General features: G+C 47.4%; 1 protein-coding gene across 3 annotated transcripts in view; it reads right to left on the bottom strand.

The window, feature by feature from the left end:
* Window positions 1-12268, bottom strand: part of GRIK3 (glutamate ionotropic receptor kainate type subunit 3) — a 189277-nt gene that overhangs the window by 155709 nt on the left and 21300 nt on the right. Inside the window, exon 1 of one of the 3 annotated variants that reach the window (XM_077931844.1) lies at window positions 4871-4985. The exons of the other annotated variants lie outside the window; for them this stretch is intronic. Within the exon in view, the coding sequence (XP_077787970.1) occupies window positions 4871-4937 (67 nt within the window). The 5' untranslated portion in view covers window positions 4938-4985. Of the gene's footprint in view, window positions 1-4870; window positions 4986-12268 lie in introns of those variants that run through there. 3 annotated transcript variants of the gene reach the window in all.

Genomic DNA, 12268 nt, shown 5'->3' with positions numbered 1-12268 from the left:
GGAGTACCCAGTTCCTGGAGTCTTAAAGGCCAGCTATGTGGTGTGTGTGCTGTTCCATAGCTATGTCTACTCTGGGATGAGAGTCCAAGACTTGGAAAAACAAAATGCAAAGAAAGAGTCTTGATTCCTGTACAATTTGCTTCATGCCACTTCCTTGGCACTGACCCAGTGCCAGCAGGCTGCAGCTCCACTCCTGGGTCAGGCACATGAAGAAGGTCCTCACTTAATGATTGCAGGGTCTGAGAAGGTTCACATGGAGAAGGTTCACCTTGAGGTGAGTCCTGAGCCATTTAAGGCTTTATAGGTCAGAACATGTCTGTATGTAGTAGTAGACAAACAGGGTGTGAGAGGAGTTGACCAACCTTTCCTCTTTCACTTGGAAGTCAAGAGCAAACCAGCTGCTCAGGTGCTGCGGCAACTGAAAAACATCTTCCACTTCCTTCGGGAGTGGGGTTGGGGGAAGTTGGCACTTAATCTCCCAATGCATCATAGACATCTCCATTTGTAAAGGCCCTAGACCAGTGATGGCCAAACTTGGACCTCCAGCTGTTTTGGGACTACAACTCCCATCATCCCTGACCACTGGTCCTGTTAGCTAGGGTTGATGGGAGTTGTAGCCCAAAAACAGCTGTTGGGCCAAGTATGGCCATCAGTGCCCTAGACTGACCAATCCAGTAGACTGGCAGCCTGCCAAAGTCACAGGCACTGTTGATGACTAGTGGCAAAGTGCTGGGGTGCCATGTCGCCTGCTCTGCATCCCCTCAGCTTCCATGCTTCCCTCAGGTGGAGGACACTGTCCTAGTGCCAGTGTTGAAGTCCAACATTTTTTCCTTCTATCCACTTTGCTCCTGCTCAATTTCTCTCTCTCTCTCTCTCTCTCTCTCTCTCTCTCTCTCTCTCACACACACACACACACACACACACTTTATTTTCAATTCTTCCCCAGAAGAACGCAAGTGACAGAGGAGCCTCTTTTGGATTCCATTTTTTACTACTATTACTTCGAGGTTAATGTCCGTGAACTCACTTATTAGACTTCTAATGTTATAATGACTTCATTTAATAACGCTAATTATAGCTTGTGATTAATCCTGGCCAGGTTGAGGCTTAGAGGTACGTTCCAATAGGCTGCAGAAAACATAAACACATAAGGACACCCTTTTATTTACTGTATAGTCCAGAGAAACTGGATCCCAACAGCACACAACACCCACCCAGCACACCAACTCCACACCCATTTCCACAGAGGCAGACACAGGGAAGGGAGGCAGCCTCTTGACTGCAGCATGAGCCTCCCACCCTTACAGTTATGACACATTGCTCCCTTCATCTCAGCAGGTGGGGATGCAAAGACTTTGGGGGGAAATGCTAGGGCCTCCCCCAGCCCCACACACACACTGCTTCAGAGTCTAGTTCAGTGTTTCATGTTGCGCAGGGCTGGCCTAAGACATTCTGAGGCAAACCACAGAATCTTGTGAACCACCCTGAGATCTTGGTTGAAGGGTTTTATATACAACATCATCACTGCTGCCACCACCACCACCACCACCATCATCATAGTGCCCCTCTCCACCAGGGAAGAAGGGGTAAGAGAAGGTCTACATCAGGAACAAGGCAGGAATAAAGATCTACACTGGGATCAAGCAAGGAATGAAGATCTACACCAGGAACAAAGAGGGAATAAAGACCGACATCAAGAACAAGGGCAGGGGGGACAAATCTACTTTACCCAACAGTTGTCATGGGGGAGGGGCCTGCTCTGAATCACACCACGCAGGTGGAGACCCCAGAAGACCCCACTAGAGAGTGAGAACAAGGAAGATCCTTGGAGAATGGTTTATAACTTTAACACCCCACCTCCACTGCCCCATAGCCCTGTGATTGGAGAGGGTTGGGTGAGATTCTTGCCCAAGATTACAAACTGGATCTGTCAATGAGCAAACTCCAGCTCCCCTCTTCTCCCCATGCTCCACACCCTGGTGTTTCCTTTACAGAGTGTTGCTGACATTTGCTTTGCTTTTATTATTTTGGAAGCAAGCTGTCTGTCTTATATTGCAGTTGTTATTTTGACTCAAAAGCTGGTGAGGAGAGGTTGAACTTCTGCTCTGAATTCCTTGGTGGAGACCTTCGATTTGTATGGAATTGCATTTGTTGTGCAATGAAGTTGTCTCAGTTTTGCCTTATTTATTCACCATTGCGCTTTCAATATGATTGTTACCGGAATGTTTGTTAATTTTGAATGGTACAATTATTGCTGTGAACTGCTTTGAGCTTAACATTGTTGTTGGATAAGTGGATTACAAATACTAAATCAAATTATACAGTGAACACCATGTTTCAAAATACCTTTATCAGCTGAGGATTGTGGCTGTTTTCATTATTATGCTGCTATTTATTTCTTTTGTAGGATTGGTTTCCTTTTATCTAGTAAGTCATCATGAATGCTGCAAATGCACTGGAAGAGCAATGTACAAGTTTTCTAAATAAATAAAACAAATGGGTAACAGGTACTGCAAGGGTCAACAAGGGCTGGCCCGAGACATTTTGTTGCCTGAGGCAGCAAACAAGATGGCCCCCTCCCAGTCCACTTAGAGATCCCACTGCAATGAGGTAGCATCCTCTACCAGATCTGGAGGCAGCAGACTGACTCCCACCATCACTACCAGCACGGCATCTGCCAGCTGAGGCATCAGCCCCCCTCTGCCTAGTGGTTGGGCTGTCCCTGAGGTCAAGACAATCGAAACTGCAAATCCCTCTTCCAGTTAAAAATGCAGTTTGTGAATAATAAGTGCTGCCAGGAGGGGATAAATATGGAGCATGGTTCCTTCCACACAGCCCTATGAAAGAGTTGATTGTAGTCTGTCTACAAAGAAGGATTTCTCCTCTCCGCCCCCAACAAGACAAGCCTTTATAAAAAGGTATTTAATGTACGTAAGTGTCAAACATTCACAGGCCCCCGATAACAGTTGTAAACAGATCTCTATAAAACACAATTCGATGACAGCATCAAGAGAACATTCACGTTATCAGCATTATCCCTGGGAAGAAAGTCTGGGGGAGGCTTCCCTTAATACGGCGTTCCGCACTCTAACTGTTCCATTAATCATCCTTCGGAGGCGCCCAGCGCCTGCCTGCGCAGGGTCAAACCCAGACACTTCATAACATTTTTTACAGCTAATTCCTATAATTTATGAGGCAGCAGAAATGACAGTTTTGAGTTCAAGAGGCACACGCGTTGACTTTGGGTTCCTTCAGCTATCCGTCAAGGAATACGCCAGTCATTTTGCTAGATGAGGAACTAAGGGCAACAGCCCTGACCAAGGTTGGGATTCCACACCTGCGCACGCTAAAGAACATGTTGATGGCAAGAACATCCCCAGCCTCGTGCTAGGCACAGCATCACATCTGGAGACATCGGGAAGACTGAAGTTATACTTTCAGGGAAACTACTTTGAGCTCTGCTTGACATAAGATCTACCACACTCCCTGCCCTTGGAAGCCTTATAAGAACCTGCTGCAGGAGAGGGACTGTGAGCAACATCACATGAGAGGTGCTTCTAGGACCAAGGTGAAACTGACAAGCTTCTATCTTAAGGTTACCAGAGGTCGCCGGATTTACAAATCAGTCCCCATGCAAAATCCATTGAAGTTGAATCTGGTAACCTTATTCTCTCTTATTTTTGTTTGTGGGTGTTGTAATCTTGTTATATTTATAGTACTGAAATTTTGTTTACTATGTTGTTATAGTTGCTATTGCACTGTTGTTTGATTATGTTCCAGGCATCTTGTATACAGTATGTGAAATCTTATATAGTATGGAACACCATCTAAAAAGCGAAATACTTCCCAAAAGCCACCAAACTCCACCACAATCGCACCCTCCAAACCTCCTTTCTCAACCTTTAACTCTCCTCAGAGGTTGGCGCAAAGGCTCCTGGGACTGCTAGCCATTTTCCCACTTTTTCACGCCATTTTTGCAGCTTTCCCACTCTTTAGGGGCCATTTTTGCCCTTCCCGTGCTTCTTTGCAATTTAAATCAATTTATTTATTTCCTGGCGCAGTGTGTATGCGCAGTTGCACATGAGTTGAACATGCCTAAGTAGGGAGACGCCTGTATTATCAAACTGTTTTGCAGTGTTTGATTTTCAAGTGCCTTCCTGTCCTCCTTTGTTGTGAGTTGCTTTGAGCAGTGTGTGTGTGTGTGTGTGTGTGTGTGTGTGTGTGTGTGTGTGGAAAAGTGGCGTACAAATAAAATGGCAAACTAATGAAGTGGAAGATATGACTTTTAAACACATTCATTAATTTACCATAATCGCAAACCATTCCTTTCAGCGCTCACTGAGCCAAGCAGGGTGTGACCCAACTCCCAATGGCTTCGTGAGGCATCAAGTCAAGGCAGGTCATCTATCAGGCTCTACTGCAAAAGGCTACACAAAGCCGCCAAGAAACAATGGATGCCTTGTGCATGTCAAAAGAGCCACAGTCATCTCATTCCAAAGAAGCAATGGGGAGGAAGAGATCTGTGTGGCGCAATGCTGGGTGGTCCTAGCCTCTTGGGCACAGCAGCCTCTCAAGAATCTACCCATCCTTAATCGATTAAGAAACTTTCCCCCAAAACAGACCAAAAAAGCCATTCAGTGGGTCCTGAGGGAGGGAGGAGGGAAGCAAAGTCAGACAGAGAAAGGGGCTGGATGGTAATAGAGGGCAGGGCTGATCGATCTCCCAAGGGCTTTTGAAGGGTTTCTTTTCACTGTGATGTACTTCTGCTGCAGCTGGAAAAGTGAAACTCCAAAGTGCCAGCACACAGGATCTGCTGCCACATGTGGAGTGATGAAGCCATAAAACTCAACTATAAAGTTAAATAATTTACCATAAATATCTGAGGCTCCGGGATTATTCTCTGCATTGAGCAGCCGAGACTCCGACGATCTCTGCATTCAGCGTACCGCAGATGGCAGCGGAGCCAGACAAGAGAGCCCTTGACAAGGCTCCATGGTTGTAATTACTCTTGACACAGCTGCAGTTTATTCCGACGCCTCCTTTGGTTTGGGCAGAGACAGGGGGAGAGGAGTACATACATTTGGAGAAGAAATGATTTTCACCCATTGGACAATAAAGCGTTTGAAATGTAAAGCGAGGCGGGGAGGGACACAACTTCTTGTGACACTTTCTGAAACTTGGACAGAAGGACGCGCGCTTGGCTTCCAAGGCAAAACTAAAAATAAATTCAGCCCCGTGGCAATGTTAATAGAATACTGAGCAGCTACAACAATCTAGCAATTGCTCCTGTTCTCACTGACAGTTAGTGGGAAACATCTGCACCTTTTGCATCCTCCAAAGATCTGCATTCTTGAAAGGAAAACTGAAGTTCCTTACAAGAGGGTTAGTGCGGAACTCTTCCCGGCAGGCAGCTGCTAAGGCAGAGTCCATTGGGGGCTGCTCCTATCATGGACCTAGATTCTCTTGGTTTTCTTCATAGCCTAAGACCAACAGAATTGTGAAAGTCCTCCAATCTATTTGCTTTAAGGAGTCTCCTTTTGTTCAAGGGTGCAATATGAGAGCCAATGTGGTACAGGAGTTAAGACTGGTGTTGGACTGGGAGTGAGACCAGAGTTCAAATCCCTGCTCTGCCATAAATGGAGCTCACTGGGTGACCTCGGGCAAGTCACTGCTTCTGAGCCTTACCTACCCCACAGGGTTGTTGTGAGGAGGGTAATAACAGTGTACATCACCTTTAGTACCCCGAAGAAAAAGGTGAGATAGAAAGGCATAAAGTAATAAATGAAAACAATATTTTCTAAAATGTATTTATTTCAGATATAGGTCTGGTTTGTATGTAATGCAAGGCCAAACTATGGCTTAGCATGAACTAGCCAGCATGTGGGTACAGATGTTTTGCTCCTTCCTTAGTCCTGTGGCCAGGGGCAAAGGAAGGGGGTGCAGTGGGTGTGGGCCGCCCCAGGTGTCACCACTGAGGGGGTGGGTGACAAAATGGCAGGCGGCACTCACCACAGGGCCTGCAGTGCACCTGAGCCATGGTCTCTCCCCAAACAGCCCGCTGCCTCCCCCTCAGTTGTAGGGCAGCTGAGTAGGAGGAGGCAGGCGGACTCCTTTGGAGGCCCCACGGAGTGTCCTGCCCCGGCTTGCCCCACCCCCGCAGGTGGGCGGCCCCGCCCCCAGGCACAGGGCATGCGTGCTGTCCCAGGTGCCCAATCGGCTTGCTCCGCCACTGCCTGTGGCTGCACTACCCAGAGCTATGCCATGGTTTGGTTTGGCTTACTGTTACATCTGAGCCTGAGCTGGGGGGTTTGTCTCCCTCTGAACATGTAATGAAATGCAGGAAAGCAAACTGGGCCACAGAATACATAATCATGTTCTCTGTGAAGCTCAGATGTTGAAATTTACTATTTTGAATAATTAGGCAGCAACTGAATTATGACAGTGAGAGCTGTTTGACAGTGGAATGGGCTCCCTCAGAAGGTGGTGGATTCACTTTCATTGGAGGTTTTTCAAGAGAGGTTGGCCGGCCATCTGCCAGGGATTCTTCAGCTGTGATTCCTGCATTGCAGGGTTGTTGGACCAGATGACCCTTGGGGTCCCTTCCAACTCTACAGTTTTATGATTCCATGATCCTATGAACTACAGGCCTGGCTACCTTTTTTTTTAGTAGTGGCTGGTGGGCCACGGAGACAGAGCCAAGTGGGTTTGGAAAGGGCTGACCCAGACGGAAGACTATCAGAGATGCTGAAGGAAGTCCAAACAAGGATATATGTATAATAAATTGTGAGGTATGTCTTTAAAATTTTTGTATGCTAAAAATTAATAAAAAATATTATTTTAAAAAATTGGAAAGGGCTGACCCAAGACATTTTGGCGCCTGAGGCCAGAGCCAGACCTATTGGGGGGGGAGGCTAGCCAGATATTTTGCCCTGGGTGAAGCCTCCAGAGGGGCACCACTGAGGCTCCCAGCCTGTGTGTGTGTTGACCCGGGTGAAATAAAGCCTAGTTTCATCCCTGCCTAAGGAGAACCACAAAAGTGTGTGTCCCCCAGCCCAGGAAGAAGGGATGAGGAAAGATTTACAACCGTTACAAGGGGTGAATAAGGATCTACATCAGGATGAAGGCAGGAGTGAAGATCTATATTGGGAACATTTAACACAACGCGGGACGCGGGTGGCGCTGTGGGTAAAACCTCAGCGCCTAGGACTTGCCGATCGCATGGTCGGCGGTTCGAATCCCCGTGGCGGGGTGAGCTCCCGTCGTATGGTCCCAGCTCCTGCCCACCTAGCAGTTCGAAAGCACCCTTAAGTGCAAGTAGATAAATAGGTACCGCTTTATAGCGGGAAGGTAAACGGCGTTTCCATGTGCTGCTCTGGTGCCGGTTCGCCAGAGCAGCTTCGTCACGCTGGCCACGTGACCCAGAAGTGTCTGCGGACAGCGCTGGCTCGCGGCCTCTAGAGTGAGATGAGCGCACAACCCTAGAGTCTGTCAAGACTGGCCTGTACGGGCAGGGGTACCTTTACCTTTACCTTTAACACAACACCAAAGAGTAGTAAGAGGCCAGGCTAACCACAACCATTTTAACAAGGTTTGGTTTCCTGTTATTAGCTATGTAATTAGACGCTGTAACAGTACCAGACACCCTGATCCCCCACCCCACCCCCATCACTCGGCCTACCTAGGGTGGAACCATAGGCACCAACTTGCACAAAATATTGGGGGGCTGCCCCCCCCCCGCAAATACTTCTCCACCCTCCCTACCCTTCTGTGGAGCACAAGTTCCTTGGCTGTGCATAACTGGGCACAGACCTCCCCTGCCTCCCCACTCACTCGCCTCTCGCACCCCACCAGCATGCAAGAAATTTCTGCCCATTTGCCTGCTTGCCTGCCACCCGCCTCCATCCCCCAGCCCCACCTGCTCACCTCTCCTACTGGTCGGCCTGCCCACCTGCCTCTCCCCATCTGCCCTGGCTCAAACACTGAAAAGCCAGTGAAAAGAGAGCTGCACCCATCTTGGGTGGGGGGTGGCTGCCCAAGGGAGGGAGAGATGGAGGTAGGGAGGCACTAACATGCAGAAGATATTGGGGGACCTGTCCCCCCCATTTTTATTGGGGCGCCCAAGGGACCATGTTCTGGATCCCTGATGCCTTAGTACTGCAGCTGGGGCTTGTATGCACTGTACTGTTTTCACTCAGTTTGTTTTGTGTGGTTGCAATCTGATCGTACCACAAAGTTTTATTGTTACTGTTTTTGCATTGTTGTAAAATCTGTTGCCAGCCACCTGTTTGCAGTATCTGAACAATATTGAGCCCTCATCTGCTCGCACCCATATTCATTAAGATTGTGTGATTGTTCTGTATACTAGGCACGCCGCTAAAAGGTTTATTTTAAATATGTGCTTAATAATCCCCTGCTTTTTAAATGTGCAATAACAATCTATTACATTCTAATTAAGTTCTTATTTGAGTCATTTAATTAAGAAAGGGACTATAGCAAGTACCAAAACACTTTGCCTTTCTAGTCTCCAGGATCCACGGTTTCTCACACAGAAATTAACACTCACTGCAAACACCTCATTTGCCTGCCTGTTTAATCAGTTCGTGCATGTTTTTTGGAGGGTGTTACTGGGTGATGAATGGTAGTGCCTAGTGATACTGGTCTGGTTCACACCTCACTTTAAATCATAGATAAACTAAATCATAGTTTAAAGGCAAACATGCAGGGTGCTTCTCTGTGTTGCTGAAATAGCAGATACTGTGCTCTTTTCCCAATAGCTAAGGCATGGTCTGGCTTAGAACCACAGCCCATGCATTTTTCCTCTCCAGATAAACCATGGTTTGCTTGAAGAGAAACAAACCATGAGCACAGATTCAGATGCAAGGCTGCTTTTATATTACTTATTACTACATTTTTAATTATTTTTATTTATTTATGTATCATAGTTATATCCCACCTTTTTCTCCAAGGAGCTCAAGGTGACAAACACATTTCTCCCCCTCCTCTTTTAATCCCCACAACAACCCTGTGAGGTGGGATAGGCTAAGAGGCCATGACTGGCCCAAGGTCACCTAGTAAGCTTTATGGCTGAGCAGGTCCTGGTCCGACATGCTAACTGCCACACCACACTGGATCTCACCTTTATAACCCACCTTTCATCCAAGGTGGGATATTTGGTTTCACCCTCCTTCCCATTTCTATCCTCAATGGCAACCCTGTGAGCACTGGCAGAGGAAGAGGGGTGCGGAAGGAGTGAACCACCCCTGGCAGCGCAATCCCAGTGGGGTGCCATCGCGGCTGCCCCCCTCCTGTGCTGGGTGCCATGCCCCCATAGGCAGCATGCCACACCCCCAGGATGTGCGCCATGCCCCCGGGATGCATGCCAAACATGCCCCCACCTGCTCTCCACCCCCCGGTGCTGGAGCATGAAGCTCTGCAACTGCCTGTGAGGTAAGTTAAGCTGAGAGACAGAGAGACTGGCCCAAGGTCACACGCAAAGTTGGGATTTGAATCCTTGTCTTTGGAGAAAAACAAACCACTGGCCTAGGTTCAGGTGTGATGCTAAGGCAGACCATGCTGGCAACAAAGCAGCAGCAGGACTGGGGGAGGAGCAGCCTGCCTGTGATTTCAGCAGCAGGCACTAGCGCCTTGAAACCATACCTAGGGTTTGATCTCTTGTCATTGTTGTTGTTGAAGATTATTAAATTATTATGCTGCCCTTCATCTGTAGATCTCAGGGCAGTTCACAGGATAAAAATACAAGATAAAAACACAAAATACATAATAAAAACAAAAACAAAGCAATACTCCCCCCCCCCCAGCCTCCCATAAACAAATTTAAAAGGATACAGGATGTTGATCAGCCCAAGGCCTGGTTGAACAAGGCCAGAAACCCGGGGAGGCAAGTGGGGACTGATCTTCTGCCACACTAACTGAAGGTGTGTGGTGACATTTATACAAGGAAAAGCATTTAACTTGTGCAGTGACTGAAACAGGAAAAGATCCCAGAGCTGAAGCTGCAGGTGCAAATTCAGTCTTAAGCATCATCCAAGAATAGGGTTAAACATAAGCAAGGGTCATCCCACACATGGGCGTAGCCAAAGGGGGGGCATGGGGGCAGCTGCCCCCTCTCAGATCAAGTAAATCAATAAAAATACTTCACTAACTGAAGTTCTGCACCCCCCTAACCTAAATCCTGGCTGTGCCCATGATCCCATATCCTGATCCCTCAGCGTCTCAAAAGTGTCCCCCACCACAGACACACACAATGACACCGTTTTTTGTGTGTGTGTGTTTCAAAGATGCCTCCAAAAGTCATTGTCACCAGAAGCCGAACAGACGCCAGCAATGGGCTGTTAAATGCTGCAACACGGAGCCCACTCTGATAAATTGAAGTAATTGAAGAAAAATGCAAAACAGTCTGCAAATTGGTCAGACAGGAGACTAAAAGCTTCTCAAATCTGAGTGCTCACCTCTCAGCAGCACCTTCTCAAATGATTCTACCCATAATTTACAAGCTCTCCTCCCCCACCCCTCTTTTCCCTCTACAGGTAGTTTTTAAAGGGCATTCTATTATTACGATGTGTGACATGCACAGTTGTGTCTGGGAAACAGCTGTGGAACTGTAATGCTAACAAACAATTTCACAGAAAACTCAGTTTGCAGAACAGGGAAATGTGACATGCAGCGGGGTCCAGGGCACTGTCCTCCGGTTCTCTCACTTGCCAATCAAGGCAAAAAAATAAAAATGGAAAGAGGCAGAACATAAGAAGAGCCTGCTGCATCAGGCCAGTGGCCCATCTAGTCCGGCATCCTCTTCTCACAGTGGCCAACTGGATGCCTGTGCAAAGCTTGCAAGCAGGACACAAGCACAAGAGCCACCTCCCCTGCTGTGGTTTCCATCAACTGGTATTCAAAAGCACTGCTGCCTCCAACTGTGGAAGATCATAATGGCTAGTAGTCATTGATGGCATTGTTCTACTCCATGAATTTGTCCAATCTTATTTAAAGCCATCCAAGTTGGTGGCCATCACTGCCTCCTGTGGCAGCGAGTTCCATAGTTTATCTGTGCACCTGCGGGAAGAAGGACTTTCTCTTATCTGCACTAAATCTTTCAACATTCAGCTTCATTGGACAATTAAGTACTTAATTCATTCCGGAGGTCCGTACTTAACCTGAAACTGTTCTTAACCTGAAACACCACTTTAGCTAATGGGGCCTCCTGCTGCTGCCGCACCGCCAGAGCACGATTTCTGTTCTCATCCTGAAGCAAAGTTCTTAACCTGAAGCACTATTTCTGGTTTAGCGGAGTCTGTAACCTGAAGTGTATGTAACCTGAAGCGTATGTAACCCGAGGTACCACTGTATTAGAGCATGTGCAGAAAAGTTTCTTGAGCACTCCTTGGCCTAGTGCCCATCTAGAACCACCTTGTGTGGCAAATCAGCTGGCCAGTTTTAGGGGACATGGTGCAGGCAAGAGGCAAACCAATGTGACCTTACACCCCCTCCTTCTGGTGTGGGCTAGAGCAGGCTTCTGACACTTCCTCCCAGGCTGTCTTCCGGGTCACGGTTACTCAGGCAGGAGTAGGCTCTCCTGAATACAACAGGTGTTTTGCACCTGAGAGTTGGTGGCGGTATAGAGGTTACAGTGCTCTAAAAGGACCTGGGAGACCAGGGTTCAAATCCCCACTCAGCTCACCGGGTGACCTTGGGCCAGTCACTGCCTCTCAGCCAAACCTATCTCACAGGGTTGTGAGGATAAAATGGGGGTGAAATCTGTAGGCCACCCAGAGGCCCTTGGAGGAAAGGTGGAATGTAAATATATACTTTTTTAAAATGCTTACAATTGCACTCTGACAGTCTAGAATGGCTGTGTGGAAAACCAGCAGTAAATGGAAGATGTCAGAGAACAAGAATGAATTCTTGTCTCTCCAGGCAAACCAGGAATCGTATCTAAAGGCTATTTTATTAAGATGCAGTTACTACACAAACACTTTCAAACGGAAATAAGAGAGAGAGAGAGATACTTACTCACTCCACATTGCCTCTAAGCTAAGATTGTAAGTTTGTTTAAATATTTATATGCCACATTCTCTGACATTCAAAGGTACTTGAAGCAACTTAACAAGAAGAAAAGCACAGAAGTAGCGAGGAAAAGCAAAGTCCAGATTTGTGGCCTCAGGTTCAGCTAGCATTTTCAGCAGGAGAGCAATTGCACAGTCAGAACTCAAGGCACTTATCCCAAGGACCAGATGAGGCATCTTAAAAGTAA

The sequence above is a fragment of the Podarcis muralis genome, chromosome 7 (genome assembly GCF_964188315.1).
Source record: "Podarcis muralis chromosome 7, rPodMur119.hap1.1, whole genome shotgun sequence".
NCBI classification, from domain to species: Eukaryota; Metazoa; Chordata; class Lepidosauria; order Squamata; family Lacertidae; genus Podarcis; species Podarcis muralis.
The sequence above is the reverse complement of the archived record's forward strand: the minus strand, read 5'-3'. Positions and strand labels throughout refer to the sequence as shown.